Source organism: Notolepis coatsorum, assembly GCF_963971535.1.
Source record: "Notolepis coatsorum genome assembly, chromosome: 8".
In the NCBI taxonomy this organism is placed as follows: Eukaryota; Metazoa; Chordata; class Actinopteri; order Aulopiformes; family Paralepididae; genus Notolepis; species Notolepis coatsorum.
Window position 1 is genome coordinate 93,309,182 of NC_140172.1, and position 14,350 is coordinate 93,323,531.

At 43.7% G+C, this 14,350-nt stretch overlaps 1 protein-coding gene across 1 annotated transcript in view; it reads left to right on the forward strand.

Annotated features, from left to right (window-relative positions):
* The window catches only part of dscama (Down syndrome cell adhesion molecule a), a gene marked incomplete at both ends in the record, with an annotated part of 242,599 nt that overhangs the window by 192,017 nt on the left and 36,232 nt on the right, over positions 1 to 14,350 (forward strand). Inside the window, 4 exons of the mRNA XM_084320475.1 lie at positions 7,610 to 7,727; positions 10,297 to 10,460; positions 11,273 to 11,371; positions 13,928 to 14,116. Of these exons, the coding sequence (XP_084176601.1) occupies positions 7,610 to 7,727; positions 10,297 to 10,460; positions 11,273 to 11,371; positions 13,928 to 14,116 (570 nt within the window). The remainder of the gene's footprint in view (positions 1 to 7,609; positions 7,728 to 10,296; positions 10,461 to 11,272; positions 11,372 to 13,927; positions 14,117 to 14,350) is intronic.

Below are 14,350 nucleotides of genomic sequence, written 5' to 3' on the forward strand. Positions count from 1 at the left end.
ATCAGCTTTGGGATGGGGTAGGTGTACTGTGACAGGCCTATGTCGTGGCTGGTGAAGGCGTTAGTGATGCTATACTGCTTCTCGGGCTGCCCGACCGCTGCTATCGTGAAGGAGACATTTTCACCCTTTATGGTCTTCAGGTCTCTTCTAATGGTACGGATTGTCATTGTTTCTTCGCTCCCCCGCAGACCCAGCCGGGCTGCGGCGGATGCGAGGAGGAGAGTCTTTTCTGACCCATCGTCTAGGATGGCGTAAGTGTCCATGACCTTGTCCTCGTAGCTTAAGATCACTCGGACCACCTTCAAGAGCACTCGGGAGCTCCCGCTCTTCGCAGGGTCTATGTACATGACGTTCACTCTCGAGCTGCTTGGGGGTACGGGTTTCTTCTTGTTGCTGTCGTGTAGGACCTCCAAGTGGGCGCCGTCGCACTTGCTGCATCTTTTCTTTAAGCGGCACTCAGCTGCCATATGGCTGCGCGCGCAGCGGAAGCAGCGGCGGTTGGCTTTGATCCACTGACTCACCTCGTCAGCGGTCAGCTTCTTGAAGGTGTCACATTGAGACAGCCAATGTTCCTTTTCACAGTACTGGCATACAATCTTCCACTTCCCCTTGGTCTGGGGGGTGCTGTGGTTCTTGTGCTGCGGCACTGACTCGGCCTGGTGCATAACGGTCACTGACCGGCGGTTATCGTTGGACCTCCGAGGTCCATCTCTTGGGCTAGATCCACTCCACACGAATGTGTCCAGTCGTAGGCTGCTAACTTCCCTTGCGAGGAAAGCGGCCAGGTCTAGGAGGGATGGCTCGGGGCCGTTGGGATCACGGTGGTCTCTCTGCCGCCGAAAACGCTCTTGGCGGGCTGGAGGGAGCTTCTCCAGTATTCGCTCCACATTAGAATTTGCATACAGTTCATATCTCCCCTTCTCCTTTTGGGACCCCAGCATCCCTACTAGGGATTGTACCTTGATAGAGAGGTCATCCAGTGCTCTATTGTCTTTGGCTGGGGGGAGGCGGTCGATATCCCGTATTTCTTGGATCACGTAATCCCATATGCGTCCATAACGCTGGTCGAGGGCCACCAGAGCCGTGGAGTATGGGGTGCTTGAGTTGGAATATGCCAGCGCTATGTTATGCGCTCTGGGCACCTTGAGATGCTTGAGGAGGATGGCATATTTGTATGACTCGTCGGGGACATCGGACATCATAGTCTCCAAACACATGCGTAATTCCGTGTACTGTGCTCTGTCCTCGCGCGTAAAGTCTGGGAACGTCGGTGTGCCAAGGTACGATGCCATGGATGGCTGGTACATTGGTGAGCGTAGGGGAAGAGGCCTCCTGGGCGAGTCTCCCCGTACGTGTGGTCGTGGGTTAGTACTTGGTGGGTACCAGAGGCCGGGTCCCCAGGTGCTGTTCCTCGGTGCTGACTGTACGTCAAACTCACCCGTGAGTTGGGTCGGGGGTTTGTAGTGCAGTGACTCGGGGCTGAAGTCGGGGCTGTACTGGGCCTCCTGGTCCAAAGTGCGTTCTTGCTGGTGGGCTTGATATTCCTCCTCTTCCTCTTCCTCTTCTAGGTCCTGGAGTCTTCTAGTCAGTCTCTCGGCGACGTAGGCCGGTTCTTCCCGTTGGCTGGGTCTCGTATGGACCGGTCGGGGAGGGGGCTCGGAGACGTAGACAGGTTCCTCCTGTTGGCCGGGTCCCGGGTCGCTTTGTCGGGTAGGGGAAGGTGCCCTAGACCCTTGTCGTGATGATCTCCGGGAGCTCCGTGCGGAGAGAGGGGGTGTCGCCTGCTTCGCGCTGTGCATTGGCGCGTTCTCGTTCGATGTTCTCTTCCGTCTGAAGGCGCCTCTCCTCCAGTCTTATGCGGTCGTCCTCACTCCTTTGTTGCACCTGGAGGCGCTCTCGTTCGGTTGCAGAGTGTTCGCGCTCGCTAAGGGCTTGCGCTTGGAGTTGCGCGTGAAGGCGCTCTCGTTCCGCTGCAGAGTATTCGCGCTCGCTTAATTGTTGCGCCTGGAGGCGCTCTCGTTCCGCTGCAGAGTGTTCGCGCTCGCTTAATTGTTGCGCTTGGAGGCGCTCTCGTTGTTCGCGCTCGCTCATCTGTTGAGCCTGGAGGCGCTCTCGTTCCATGGCAGAGTGTTCGCGCTCACTTAATTGTTGCGCCCGGAGGCGCTCTCGTTCCACGGCAGAGTGTTCGCGCTCACTAAGGGCTTGCGCTTGGAGTTGCGCGTGGAGGCGCTCTCTTTCCGTGGCAGAGTGTTCGCGCTCACTAAGCGTCTTTGCTTGAAGCCGGTCACGCTCACCCTGAAGTCGGTTTCTTTCGGTGGAGGCTGTCAGTGTGGCGATCAAGGCTTGCGCCAGTCTCTGGTCCGCCTCGCTGGGGGATGACGGAGGTGATCGGGTGCTGACAGGGCTTGTTGGAGATCTGTTCTCCTGGCGCGCTCCGAGGTCTATCTCCTGGGCGCGGTTCTCTTCTCTTGGTTGTGTGTCGGGTTCTATCCCTGGAGCGCGTTCTTTATCCTGGAGCGCTCCGGGGTCTATCCCGGTGACGCTGTCTGGAGGTATAGACACGTCATGTTTCACCTGGTCCCCCCGTGAGCTGAGTCAGTTTCGTTTGAACCCACTGGGGTCTCTACTGGCAGGGTCGCCAAGTCGATAGGATTGGACATGCTTAGACTATCCACTTCATCCGTATTTAACGTCTGTTTAGATAAGCTAGGGGGTAGAACGAAAGCGAATTCCTCCAGATATGGAGGTAGCTGACGTTTGCGCTGCGGGCGTTCTAGCTTAGGGGAGCCGCTTGGGGAGTGTTCACCGCTGGCCATGTTAATATTAATATTATATTAAATATTACACTGATACCCTCCGGCTCGAAGGACCAATTGTAACTGAGGGGATACAAAACCTGACTGTATTAAAGATTGTGATAGATTAAACCACTGCTAGTTATGTACTTTAATTACTGGCCAGACAGTACATCAAATATAGATGGTGAACACCCACAAGAACACGGCATTGACACAGAAATAGTATTTGAGGGTAATTTATTATTATTAGGCAACGTTAGGTTACAGAATGAGAATTAGGGTTGCGCTTGTATGGCGAAGAATATGCGTAAAGTCAGTCAAGAGCATGAGTCACTAAGAATAGCAGGAATCCTACGATGGGTCTAAGTTGACACCACCTGTCATATAGTAGCAATTATATAGGGCAACACTGGTACCGACTGAGACAATGGGTTCCCTCCGGGGTGTAAGGCCTGGAGGGTAGAGGAATGTTCGGGTACTCCGTCTGATTCAATGAGGAATAAAGAGACTCCAGGTACAGGAGTCGGTCCTTGTAAACTCCCTTGATCAGCAGCAAAAGCAATAATTGTAATCCAAATGCCCGACAGCATTGATGACAGCTAGCCAGCCCCGTCCACGAGGCAGGCCCGAGTTGTAATCCTCACGAGGTTGAATCCCAAACGATAATGGAAATCAACGATGCTCTTCTCCGGATACCACGTTCCAAATCAATACAATCCAACCAGTAATGGTTCTGCAATCGCCGACGCCGATTCTCCGCCTAGGACTCCTCGGGTGTGGGCGACGTATTTAGGCCACACAGCCTGGTTAAGTGCACTAGCTAAAGACACGACGAACCGCTGTGTAATGTTACACACGAAAGAACTGTGGCCGCACGATATACAATAAATGATCGACTATTTACTTCACATTAGATTAAGTCGAACTCAACGTTACTTCATTAAACTCTGACACTTTTACCATTCTATTCGCACGCGGTTCTCAATGCTCTGTTAGATGCAAGGTTGCTCACTTCACTGCACGTTGACTCGTGGTGAAGGTGGGTAAGGTACTGAACGTAACTGAATTGAACCAAGCGACTAAGCACGGTGTGCGCACCTTGCGCTGTATTTATACTTAAGTGAATATCTAGTCCCAACCTCAGTCCTTGTCTTGTATTACTACGCTGACTCCGGGCATGTTCCGACATGCCTGCAGTTGTCTTTGAACTTGCCGTTGGGGGCTTGCGCGCTGGCGCCTGGGGGCGCTGTCCAATAGGAGAGCGAATATTACTCTGGTCTGAACGCAGGTAAAGGGATATTCCGTGTATATATATAAATAATATACAAAGTATATCAAACAATAAAGGGATATTCTCAGTTTAATCTGGCCCTTCACAACACATACTATAAACCCTGCAGCCTCCTAACATAGTCTGGACCTGATCTATCATAGAATAGAATAGAATAGAATAGAATAGAATAGAATAGAATAGAATAGAATAGAATAGAATAGAATAGAATAGAATAGAATAGAATAGAAGTACTTTATTGATCCAGAGGGAAATTCAACATTACAGATCGTTCACAATAAACATTTAGGAACAAATACGAATACAGTTAGGGATATACATTCTAAAATATGTATAATACATTCTAAAATATACAGCCAAAAATATACAGTAATATACAGTAAAATGTACAGTAATACATGTAAAAAGATGTAAAGTGTCGATGTAAAAGTAAAAAGTCATAAGTCAAAAAGTCCAGGAAGATTACCAGAGTTTGTACTGTCACTCTGTGCTCAGTGAGGCAGTGAGGTACAGTGTGTCGTTCAGTGTTGCATCTTGGGAGTCTTAGTCTAACACTGAACGCTCTCCTTCTATCAGCCAAGTCTGTGTATAGTGGGTGGGAGGGGTTGTCCCTGATGGCATGGAGTTTAGCAAGGCTCCTCCTCTCTGACACCACCGCTAGAGAGTTCAGCTCCACCCCCACCACGTTACTGGCCTTCCTGACCAGCTTATCCAGCCTGTTTGCGTCCCCCGCTCTCAGTCCGCTGCCCCAGCAGGTCACTGCGTACAAGAAGACACCCGCCACCACCGACCAGTGGCGGCCGGTGGGTACTTCGCCACTAGGGGCGCTATACCAAATATTTTGCAAACATATACAGTACAGTACTGTACCACGCAAGACTCATGGCAAGACGTGATCGATTCGACTCACGCTCACGGCAATGAATCGGCTCTTATGAACGAGTCGCTCAGCTGTTACTACAACAACACACAACCAGTCAAATAAAGTATAGTCTAGACTCTAATTCACAACTTGAAACACAATATAAATAGAAAAGTTAGAAACAAAACTCGCCCGTCTCCAAACACAGGCAGATCTCTCCCTCTCTCCTTCTCTCTCTCACACACAGCGCGACGTGGAATCGATTCGTTACACAATCAGACCTATTATATACCAAGAATAACTTCAGTATGAGTACAGGGCTGTACACATATTTTGCATATTGTTAAACGAGCCAAGGCTAGCTATTAAACTATCGATATGAATCGAAAATCTGGGACCCTGATGTAAACAAGACAAACGTCTTTCTCTGGTCTGCATCCCCTTAACAATTGTGTGTATTGAGCCGTACTGTATTGTACCCATTCTGCAATCTGTTAATAAAGTTCTCATTCATTCATTCATTCAAACATAGACGATATTGAACAAGCCATAATCCACGTATTTTCAATCCGAGAGAGCTGCAGTAGTTAAATCAATGAGCCATCGACATAGTCAGTGTGGTAAGTAACGTTATTATTGCATCCAAGATTGATACACGGCTGGCTAGGCAGTTGGTAGTCATAGTCTTGTGTTATAAAATAAATAAACAATCAGCAATGTCTCGCTTCATGAATGGCCAGCAGTAGTACTGCTCCTAAAAAAAACTATTTACAAACGTTAACGTTAAGCACAGAGAGAGAGAGAGAGAGAGAGAGAGAGAGAGAGAGAGAGAGAGAGAGAGAGAGAGAGAGAGAGAGAGAGAGAGAGAGAGAGAGAGAGAGAGATAGAGACTCACTGTTTAGTTGAAACGTCCAGGGCAGGAGAGCTTGATAAACGTGTATAATCCGCCATATAGCTTGTTAGCCAAGTGTTAGCTGAGCTCGTTAGCACAACACTCAACAAGTACATTCCTTTGTCCATTTCCGCTCGAACAGACTGCAAACTACCTGGCGTTCTATCGCCATGCTCTAAGACAAACTCTAACCTTAACCAACTTTGAAAGAGTGCCTAAGCTTAACAGTCTAAAGAACTTGCAGTCACGGCACGCTAAGACAAACAACCTAGCCCAACCTAGGAACCAAGCTAGAAGCTAGAATTGGAACATTAGAAATTGGATTCTGCCAATCAGAGATCGTCTCTGTGAAATTCTGCCATGGAAAAAGATACTGGCGTCGGCCAATCAGAGAGCGTCTCCGCGAAATGCGGCTATGGAAATTCTTCACGGAAGTTCACGCTGCTGCCTAGACCGCTTCAAATCGCGCTCGGATTCCAACATAATAGTCATATTTCAACGCACAACGCCGTATGCACTGATTGGCTGTGACGGAGACAGCGATCAAACTGTGACGCGCACTCAGAGCGCTATCGCTTCTAGCCCGGGCGAGAAATACGAAAAAATAAAAAAAAACGTCACTTCCTGCTCATGAAAACGATGTTTTTTTAATTTAGATAATAACGTTATATTGTGCATTGGAAATACAAACATACTTAAAATGAGTAAATATTATTCATTTTAAACATGTTTATATTATTTATAGGGCTATAAAACACAAAAATGAAAAAGTTTTATTGTCTTCTTCTCTGATTTAACAGCAGCTGGCCAGCAGGTGGGTCGGCGCCCTTGCGCCCCTAGTGGCGAGCCGCCACTGCCACCGACTCACAGAACATCCTCAACATCCTTGTACAGACGTTGAAGGATCTCAGCCTTCTGAGGAAGTAGAGTCGGCTCTGGCCCTTCTTGTAGAGTACCTCAGCGTGTTTAGACCCCTTCAGTTTATTGTCAATGTGTACTCTGAGGTATTTGTAACCCTGCAGCCTCCTAACATAGCCTGGACAGAATCTAGCATACTATAATCCTGCAGCCGCCTAATATAGCCTGGACAGAATCTAGCATACTATAATCCTGCAGCCGCCTAATATAGCCTGGACAGAATCTAGCATACTATAATCCTGCAGCCGCCTAATATAGCCTGGACAGAATCTAGCATACTATAATCCTGCAGCCGCCTAATATAGCCTGGACAGAATCTAGCATACTATAATCCTGCAGCCGCCTAATATAGCCTGGACAGAATCTAGCATACTATAATCCTGCAGCCGCCTAACATCCTGGACATAATCTAGCATACTATAATCCTGCAGCCTCCTAATATAGCCTGGACATAATCTAGCATACTATAACCCTGCAGCTTTCTAACATAATCTATCATACCATCACCATGATCCTAACATAATCTATCATATCATCACCATGATCCTAACATAATCTATCATACCCTCACCATGATCCTAACATAATCTATCATATCATCACCATGATCCTAACATAATCTATCATATCATCACCATGATCCTAACATAATCTATCATACCATCACCATGCTCATAACATAATCTATTATACAGTACTAACATAGCCTGGACAGAATCTTTCTAGATATTGTCTATAGTAGTTGAGGTGAAGAGTGAATTGAATGGAAACCAGTAAACTCATGTATAAACTGCCCATCACTTGTGGCATCTCCAAACTGATGAGATATCATGTATGTATGGTTGCAGCTCCGGCTAGGATCTTGACCTTCAACAGGACAGTGACCACCCCATGGATGAGGGACATTGTGCTGCCTTGTAAAGCAGTGGGCGACCCCACCCCCACCATCAAGTGGCTGAAAGAGAAGTGAGTACAACCTCGGCAAAAACAATAGCGGCATGGTGGTGTAGTGGTTAACACTGTCGCCTCACAGCAAGAAGGTCCAGGGTTCGATTCCCGCTTGGGGACCAGGTTTCCATGATGCCAGGTACTCAGGTGGTGTATCTCCCAGGCCTTTCTGTGTGGAGTTTCTGTGTGGAGTTTGCATGTTCTCCCCATGCTCGCAAGGGTTTCCCCCCCGATAAGATAAACCCAATGGAAAAACATGCACAACAACAGATCGCTAACGCTGTGGCGTCCTTGACGAAGATGGACAGGAGCACTGGGATTGGTCCCCTGGCGCGGCTCACGTTGACGCCCTATCTGCTCCCGGCTGCCCATGGGGGGAAGGACAACGGGATGGGAAAAGTGCAGAGAGACATTTCATCGGCGACTCAGTGCATGTGTGTGTGTGTTCCTGTGGGTCGCCCATCTCGCGTGTGTGTGTTAAACTGCATGACAAATAAAGACTTCTAGTCTAACCAATTATTACCTGATGACACAGCTAGTGCTATGTAGGTACATTACATTACATTTACATTTAGTCATTTAGCTGACGCTTTTATCCAAAGCGACTTACAAGTTCTGTATGACAAGTCATCAGGAAGGGTACAACTCTATCAGCTGAGTAACAATGTTCATCAAAGTGTTGCGTGTCACAGTGTAGGTTAGTTTATTAGGACAAGTGCATGACAGTAAGGTTAGTTAGGGTTAGAGTTTTTTTTTTTTTTTATATATATTATTATTTCAGATTATGGTTGAAGAAGTGCGTCTTAAGTCGATGGCGGAAGATTGGACGGGTTTCGGCTGTCCTAACTGGGGTGGGTAGTTCATTCCACCATTGTGGGGCAAGGACTGAGAATAGGCGGCATCTCTTTGGTGACCCTCCCGGGGCTTGGATAGGAGTAGGTCTGAGGCGGCCAGAAGATGCAGAGCGTAGGGGTCTTGAGGGTGTGTAGTTAGGTAGATATACTCATGCAGGATTTAATAGGGCATTTGCTAATAGTTGAATGTTCTTGGATTCGTTGGAGTGAGTTAGTTGGAGATGGTGTAAATCTCTTTATTTAACATTGAGAGGGAAGTGGGAGAGGTTTGAAGGGTCAAAGTGGGTATCCAACAAGAGGGAAGACTGTCAGGTTTTAAACTGTGGATACCAAACAGAAGGTAAAGACGACTTTGAACTGTACAGTAACAGTAATCCAGAACAATTGTATTGCACTGTAAATAAACTGTGATTTTATAGTATGTTGATTGATTGATTGATTGAAAACTTTATTAACAGATTGCAGAATGGGTACAGTACAGTACAGCTCAATACATACAATTGTTAAGGGGATGCACTTTATGTACTGCACTTTATGTCTGCACTTTATGTACTAATTTCATCATTCATGTCTTCTAACTCATTCATTCATTCTACTAAAACTGAATCAAACCATAAACAAGGTGGCCTGTTGGGATGTTAGATCATAATGTGAAAAACTGCTAATTTTACCCTTGCTATTATTTTACTTATTTTTACTTTTATCTTTACGCCCCACTATCTGTTGGGTGCATAGTATAACCTTTATCATGTTTTGTAACAGATTACAGAAATTCAAGAAGCCTATTTGAACGTGAGGTTCTGATATGACTTGATTAATATATCTGCATTATTTTATCCCACTTTATGCTTTGCTCTTGCTGCTTGTTTTACACAGATTTTATGTCTTATTTCTTACTGATGTAAAGCACTTTGAACTGCAATCCCCTGTATGAAAGGTGCTATACAAATAAAGTTATTATAATTATTATTGAAAATAACCCATTTAACTCAATCAGTGCCACCCACGTAATATTACGTGATTGCCCGACAACCGTTGGGTGCCAGACCACGTAATATTACGTGTTTGGCTAATTTCTCTTTTTTTCGATTTTAATATCCTATTTAATGCCAGGGACCCATATGTTCCCGTTAGAAGCCCTACTGTGATGCCGAGGGTGCAATACCGGCCAGATTCTCCCAGGTGGCGGTATCGAGCTGCAGTAAACCTTGGTCCAGACCCTTGTGTTACACTGTAAGGTCTCGGGCGCAGATTTTTACTACACGGCAAGGCTATAGGTTCAATCGGTCACATCAAAACGTCTACGGGACATCCGATGCATATGCTATGATTGATTATTATTTGGATTTTTAACTCTAGCTTGTGTAGGGCCGAAACGCCAATCGATTTAACGTTATTAGCTTAGCGCCTTATAACTAGCCTTGCAGGAATGATCCCAGACCATTCCGATATAACGCTCATATTCATTACGGTATAAAACGGGAACGTATTGATGAAAAAAATATTTCTTTATGGCATATTGAAGGGAAGCTTCATACTGTCAATTGACAATGACATTGGACCCATAGCTATAATATAAAATATAGATTTAGCTCTACAAACAAGGTGACACACTCATATCTTTTAAAGCGTGGCCTAGCTAGAACAGGATGAAGCCAATAGCTGGCACTGATTGAGTTAAATTCTGCCCTGCTCAAAATATCAAAATAATAATAATACATTTTATGTTTCAGCAATGGAACCCCAGCACCTGTTGTGATTGACAGCCGACGCAGTGTCCATGGCAACGGCAGCCTTGTCATCCGGACGGTGAAAGCAGAGGATTCTGGGAATTACACCTGTGTGGCCAGTAACAGCTTTGGGCCAGACAAGATAGTGCTCAACCTTCAGGTTCAAGGTAAACAAGGCAGAGTGCAAATCTGCTCTTCACTCATGATGAATGAATGAATGCATGAATGAATGAATGAATGAATGAATGAATGAATGAATGAATGAAAGATATTTTTTTTATTTTCGAACAAGTATAAAAACCAAAATATATCTGTTCATTTGACATATACAAAAGATAATAAAGAAAAGACTACAAAAAGAGAAACAGATCAACAAATCATAGTTTACCCCGTTCGAAAAAGGAGTAGGAAGAAGTATACACTTTCTTTTTTTCACATAATAAATTATTATTTAATCTATTGTTAATTATATGTATAAACGCTGTATCTCTATACAATCCAATACATTTGTATATAAATACATTTATATAAATATACCTATAAATATGTAATCTATAATATATATATACTAAATAAATACCATGATATACATCATTTCTTAAATTTTTTATTTACATCTTACACACTTTACTCCCAATCAACACACTTCCTCTTCCAAATACCCATTTAAGAAAGATTTGTTGTACATCCTTTTTAAACTGATTTATGTGTGTACTCTGTTTTATCTCTAACTCCAGACTGTTCCACAAGTCCACCCCACAGATTGACATGCACATACTTTTCATTTTGGTTCTGACACTGAGTTTTTTAAAGTTTAGCTCTCCTCTCAGATTATAGCCAGCTTCTCTTTCCCTGAAAATGTTTTGTATATTTTTTGGCAACAGGTTATTTCTGGCTTAGTTTGTACATGATTTGTGATCATCTGTCACTCAACTCATTTGCGAGTGAGTCATTGGACTGATTGTTGTCCCGCCTCCAGTTCCTCCGGACCAACCGCGTCTCACCGTAACCAAGACGACCACCACCTCAATCACCCTGTCTTGGATCCCAGGAGACAATGGAGGCAGCTCTATCAGAGGTCAGACTAACACACCACAACTTTCAACACACATTATTATTAGTGCTGTCAGGCGATTAAAAAAATGTATCTAATTAATTACAGGATTTGTAATTAATTAATCTAATTAAGCACATTTTAATTGCATAACCATTTTATGCCTGATATTCTATATTCTATAATCATATTTCAAATAGCATGTGTCCGGATGGCAGAATTCAGTACTACAAAACCTTCTGTTTAATCATCTTCCATATATTAATTTGCTTAGATTTTTCAGGTCTGGTAAATTTGAGCATGGTGTTATTCACAGTCAAAGATACAAAAAAATGTATTGATATTCTCATTTGGTTCAATAAAATGTTCATTCAATCAATCACCGTGCAGATTGATTGATTGAATGAAAATGTTATTAACAGATTGCAGAATGGGTACAATACAGTACGGCTCAATACACACAATTGTTAAGGGGATGCAGACCAGAGAAAGACTTTCGTCTTGTTTACATCAGGGTCCCCCAGTTTCAATTCATAATGAATTGTAAGTAAGGGTGCAACTTGCACCGTGCAATCCATTCTTTGTGGATCTAGCCCACAGTATTTCTGACACTGGGAATATATTGCTTGAGATCCATAGATGTCCCTAGAATCAGATACCAAGAACATGCAAATGGACCATATTAAAAAAAAGTCTGTAATTATGTATTCTACATTCGTATGGAATGAATGAGATAAAAAAATATATATATATATTAAAAAAAAATTATAATAATAAAAAAAATTGTAATACATTTTTAGTTAATTTTCATAACGCGATAATTTGCTGTGTAATTAATTAATCTAATTAACGCGATAAACTGACAGCCCTAATTATAATTTTTAAAGGGAACATTGGCATTTCTTTGTTTCTGCTCGAATCATTTTTCTTTATCAATTAAGGCTGTCAAACGATAAAAAAAACATTTCAAAACACATGAACCCTTTCACTACCACACTACAGATGGTTAACCCTTTCACAACCACACTACATAAACTGTCTGTAGTGTGGTTGTGAAAGGGTTAACCTTATGTAGTGTGGTAGTGAAAGGGTTAACCCTTTGTCATGTGGCAGTGAGAGGGTTAACCTTCTGTATTGTTGCAGTGAAAGGGTTAACCTTCTGTATTGTGGTAGTGAAAGGGTTAATCACGTGATAGGCTGTGATTAATCGTAATTAATGCAAATGTGTTAAAAATGTAATAAAACGTGTAATAAAATGCACGTGGTAATGAAGGAATGCACGACTAAATGATTAGGGGAAGTTCTTATCGGTCACAGGGATATCAATCACAGAGTTAACCATTTCACTACCAAATGGTTAACCCTATCACTGCGACAATACAGAAGGTTAACCCTTTCACTACCACACTACAGAAGGTTAACCCTTTCACTACCACACTACAGAAGGTTAACCCTTTCACTACCACACTACAGATAACCTTCTGTAGTGTGGTAGTGAAAGGGTTCAAATACTGACGATCCATTTTGTGCATATATTATTTGTTCTTCGATGTAACAATAGCTTTGTTGACAGACGAGTTGACCCATGGGTTCTTTCACGGTATAATAAGGACAACACCGCTAGCGTTAGCAAAGATAGCAGTTGACCTGTAGAGGCTACTTCTAACGTAGGCAGAAAGAGCGTGCGACTTCAAGGATCAATAGGGCGGGGTCACCGATTTTGGGCAACATTTTAGATTTCTTATTATTTCTCGACAGTAATCGATAGTACGACAAAATAACTTTTGACACAGGGGCATAAGGAGCAGGAGCTAAAAACGATGACATCCAATCAAATTAATAAACAAGTCAAATGATTGGAACGAGCGAGCTGTAGTGACTATGTGTGCTTGTTATGCGCGTAACAGTTCTGCACGTACACAAAGGCATGTTGCTAACACATAGCAGCTTGTTAGCTACCTAGCAGGGCGCGCTTTGTAGGCAGTGGCAGCCTGATGCGTTACGATTGGGAAGGGCGTTGTAGAATTCGGTTTAAGGAGTAAAGTTCTGCCCAAAATCAACGGCCGTTACTCCTTTAATCCAAAAGTCTGTTCTGAAACTTGATATTATGATTATTATCGATTAGGGGGGATGTCTGATTTTACAGAATAATGTTTTGAGCCTACAGTACTCCTGGCTCTTGAAGGACTTCCATCAAAGGATGTGCATAACGTATAGCTATTCCTATTTTGTACTTATAATTGTACTATATTCTATTGTGCTATATTTAATTTAGTTTATATCCCATATAATTTTATTCAACCTCTTATTTACAGTTGTACAGCCCTGGCCTATATTTTATTTCATAATTATATTATTCTATTGTGCTTAACTTAGCTCATATGTCATTTTATTTTACATCAATACTATAATGTCAATACTTTATTGTATTATCTGTCTGTAACGTCCAAATCAAATTCCTTGTATGTGAAAACTACTTGGCAAATAAAGACCTTTCTGATTCTGATTCTCCCCTCATCTTGATTCATATTTAAACATATCATTGTCCTCTTTCCACCTGTCTGTTCTGTTCCACCACAGGCTACATCCTGCAGTACTCGGAGGATAACAGCGAGCAGTGGGGCAACTTCGCCATCAGCCCCAGCGAGCGCTCCTATCGTCTGGAGAACCTCAAGTGTGGCACCTGGTACAAGTTCACCCTCACGGCCCAGAACGCAGTAGGGCCCGGACGCATCAGTGAGATCATTGAGGCAAAGACTCATGGGAAAGGTACGAGCAAACTAATCTTAGCACTGAGAGACTATATAACCTCAGAATTGCTATTTTGACTGAATGTTTTTGAGGAATTGGATTCAGAAGGGAATGTACTTCTGTGGTATGTTATTTCATGCATCTGGGTTCTGTAAGCGTTCCTTCCTGATTCAAGGTTCAACATTCAAGAGATTTATTCGTCACATATACATACACAAGACATGTAGTGAAATGAAGGTGGCCATGCCCGCC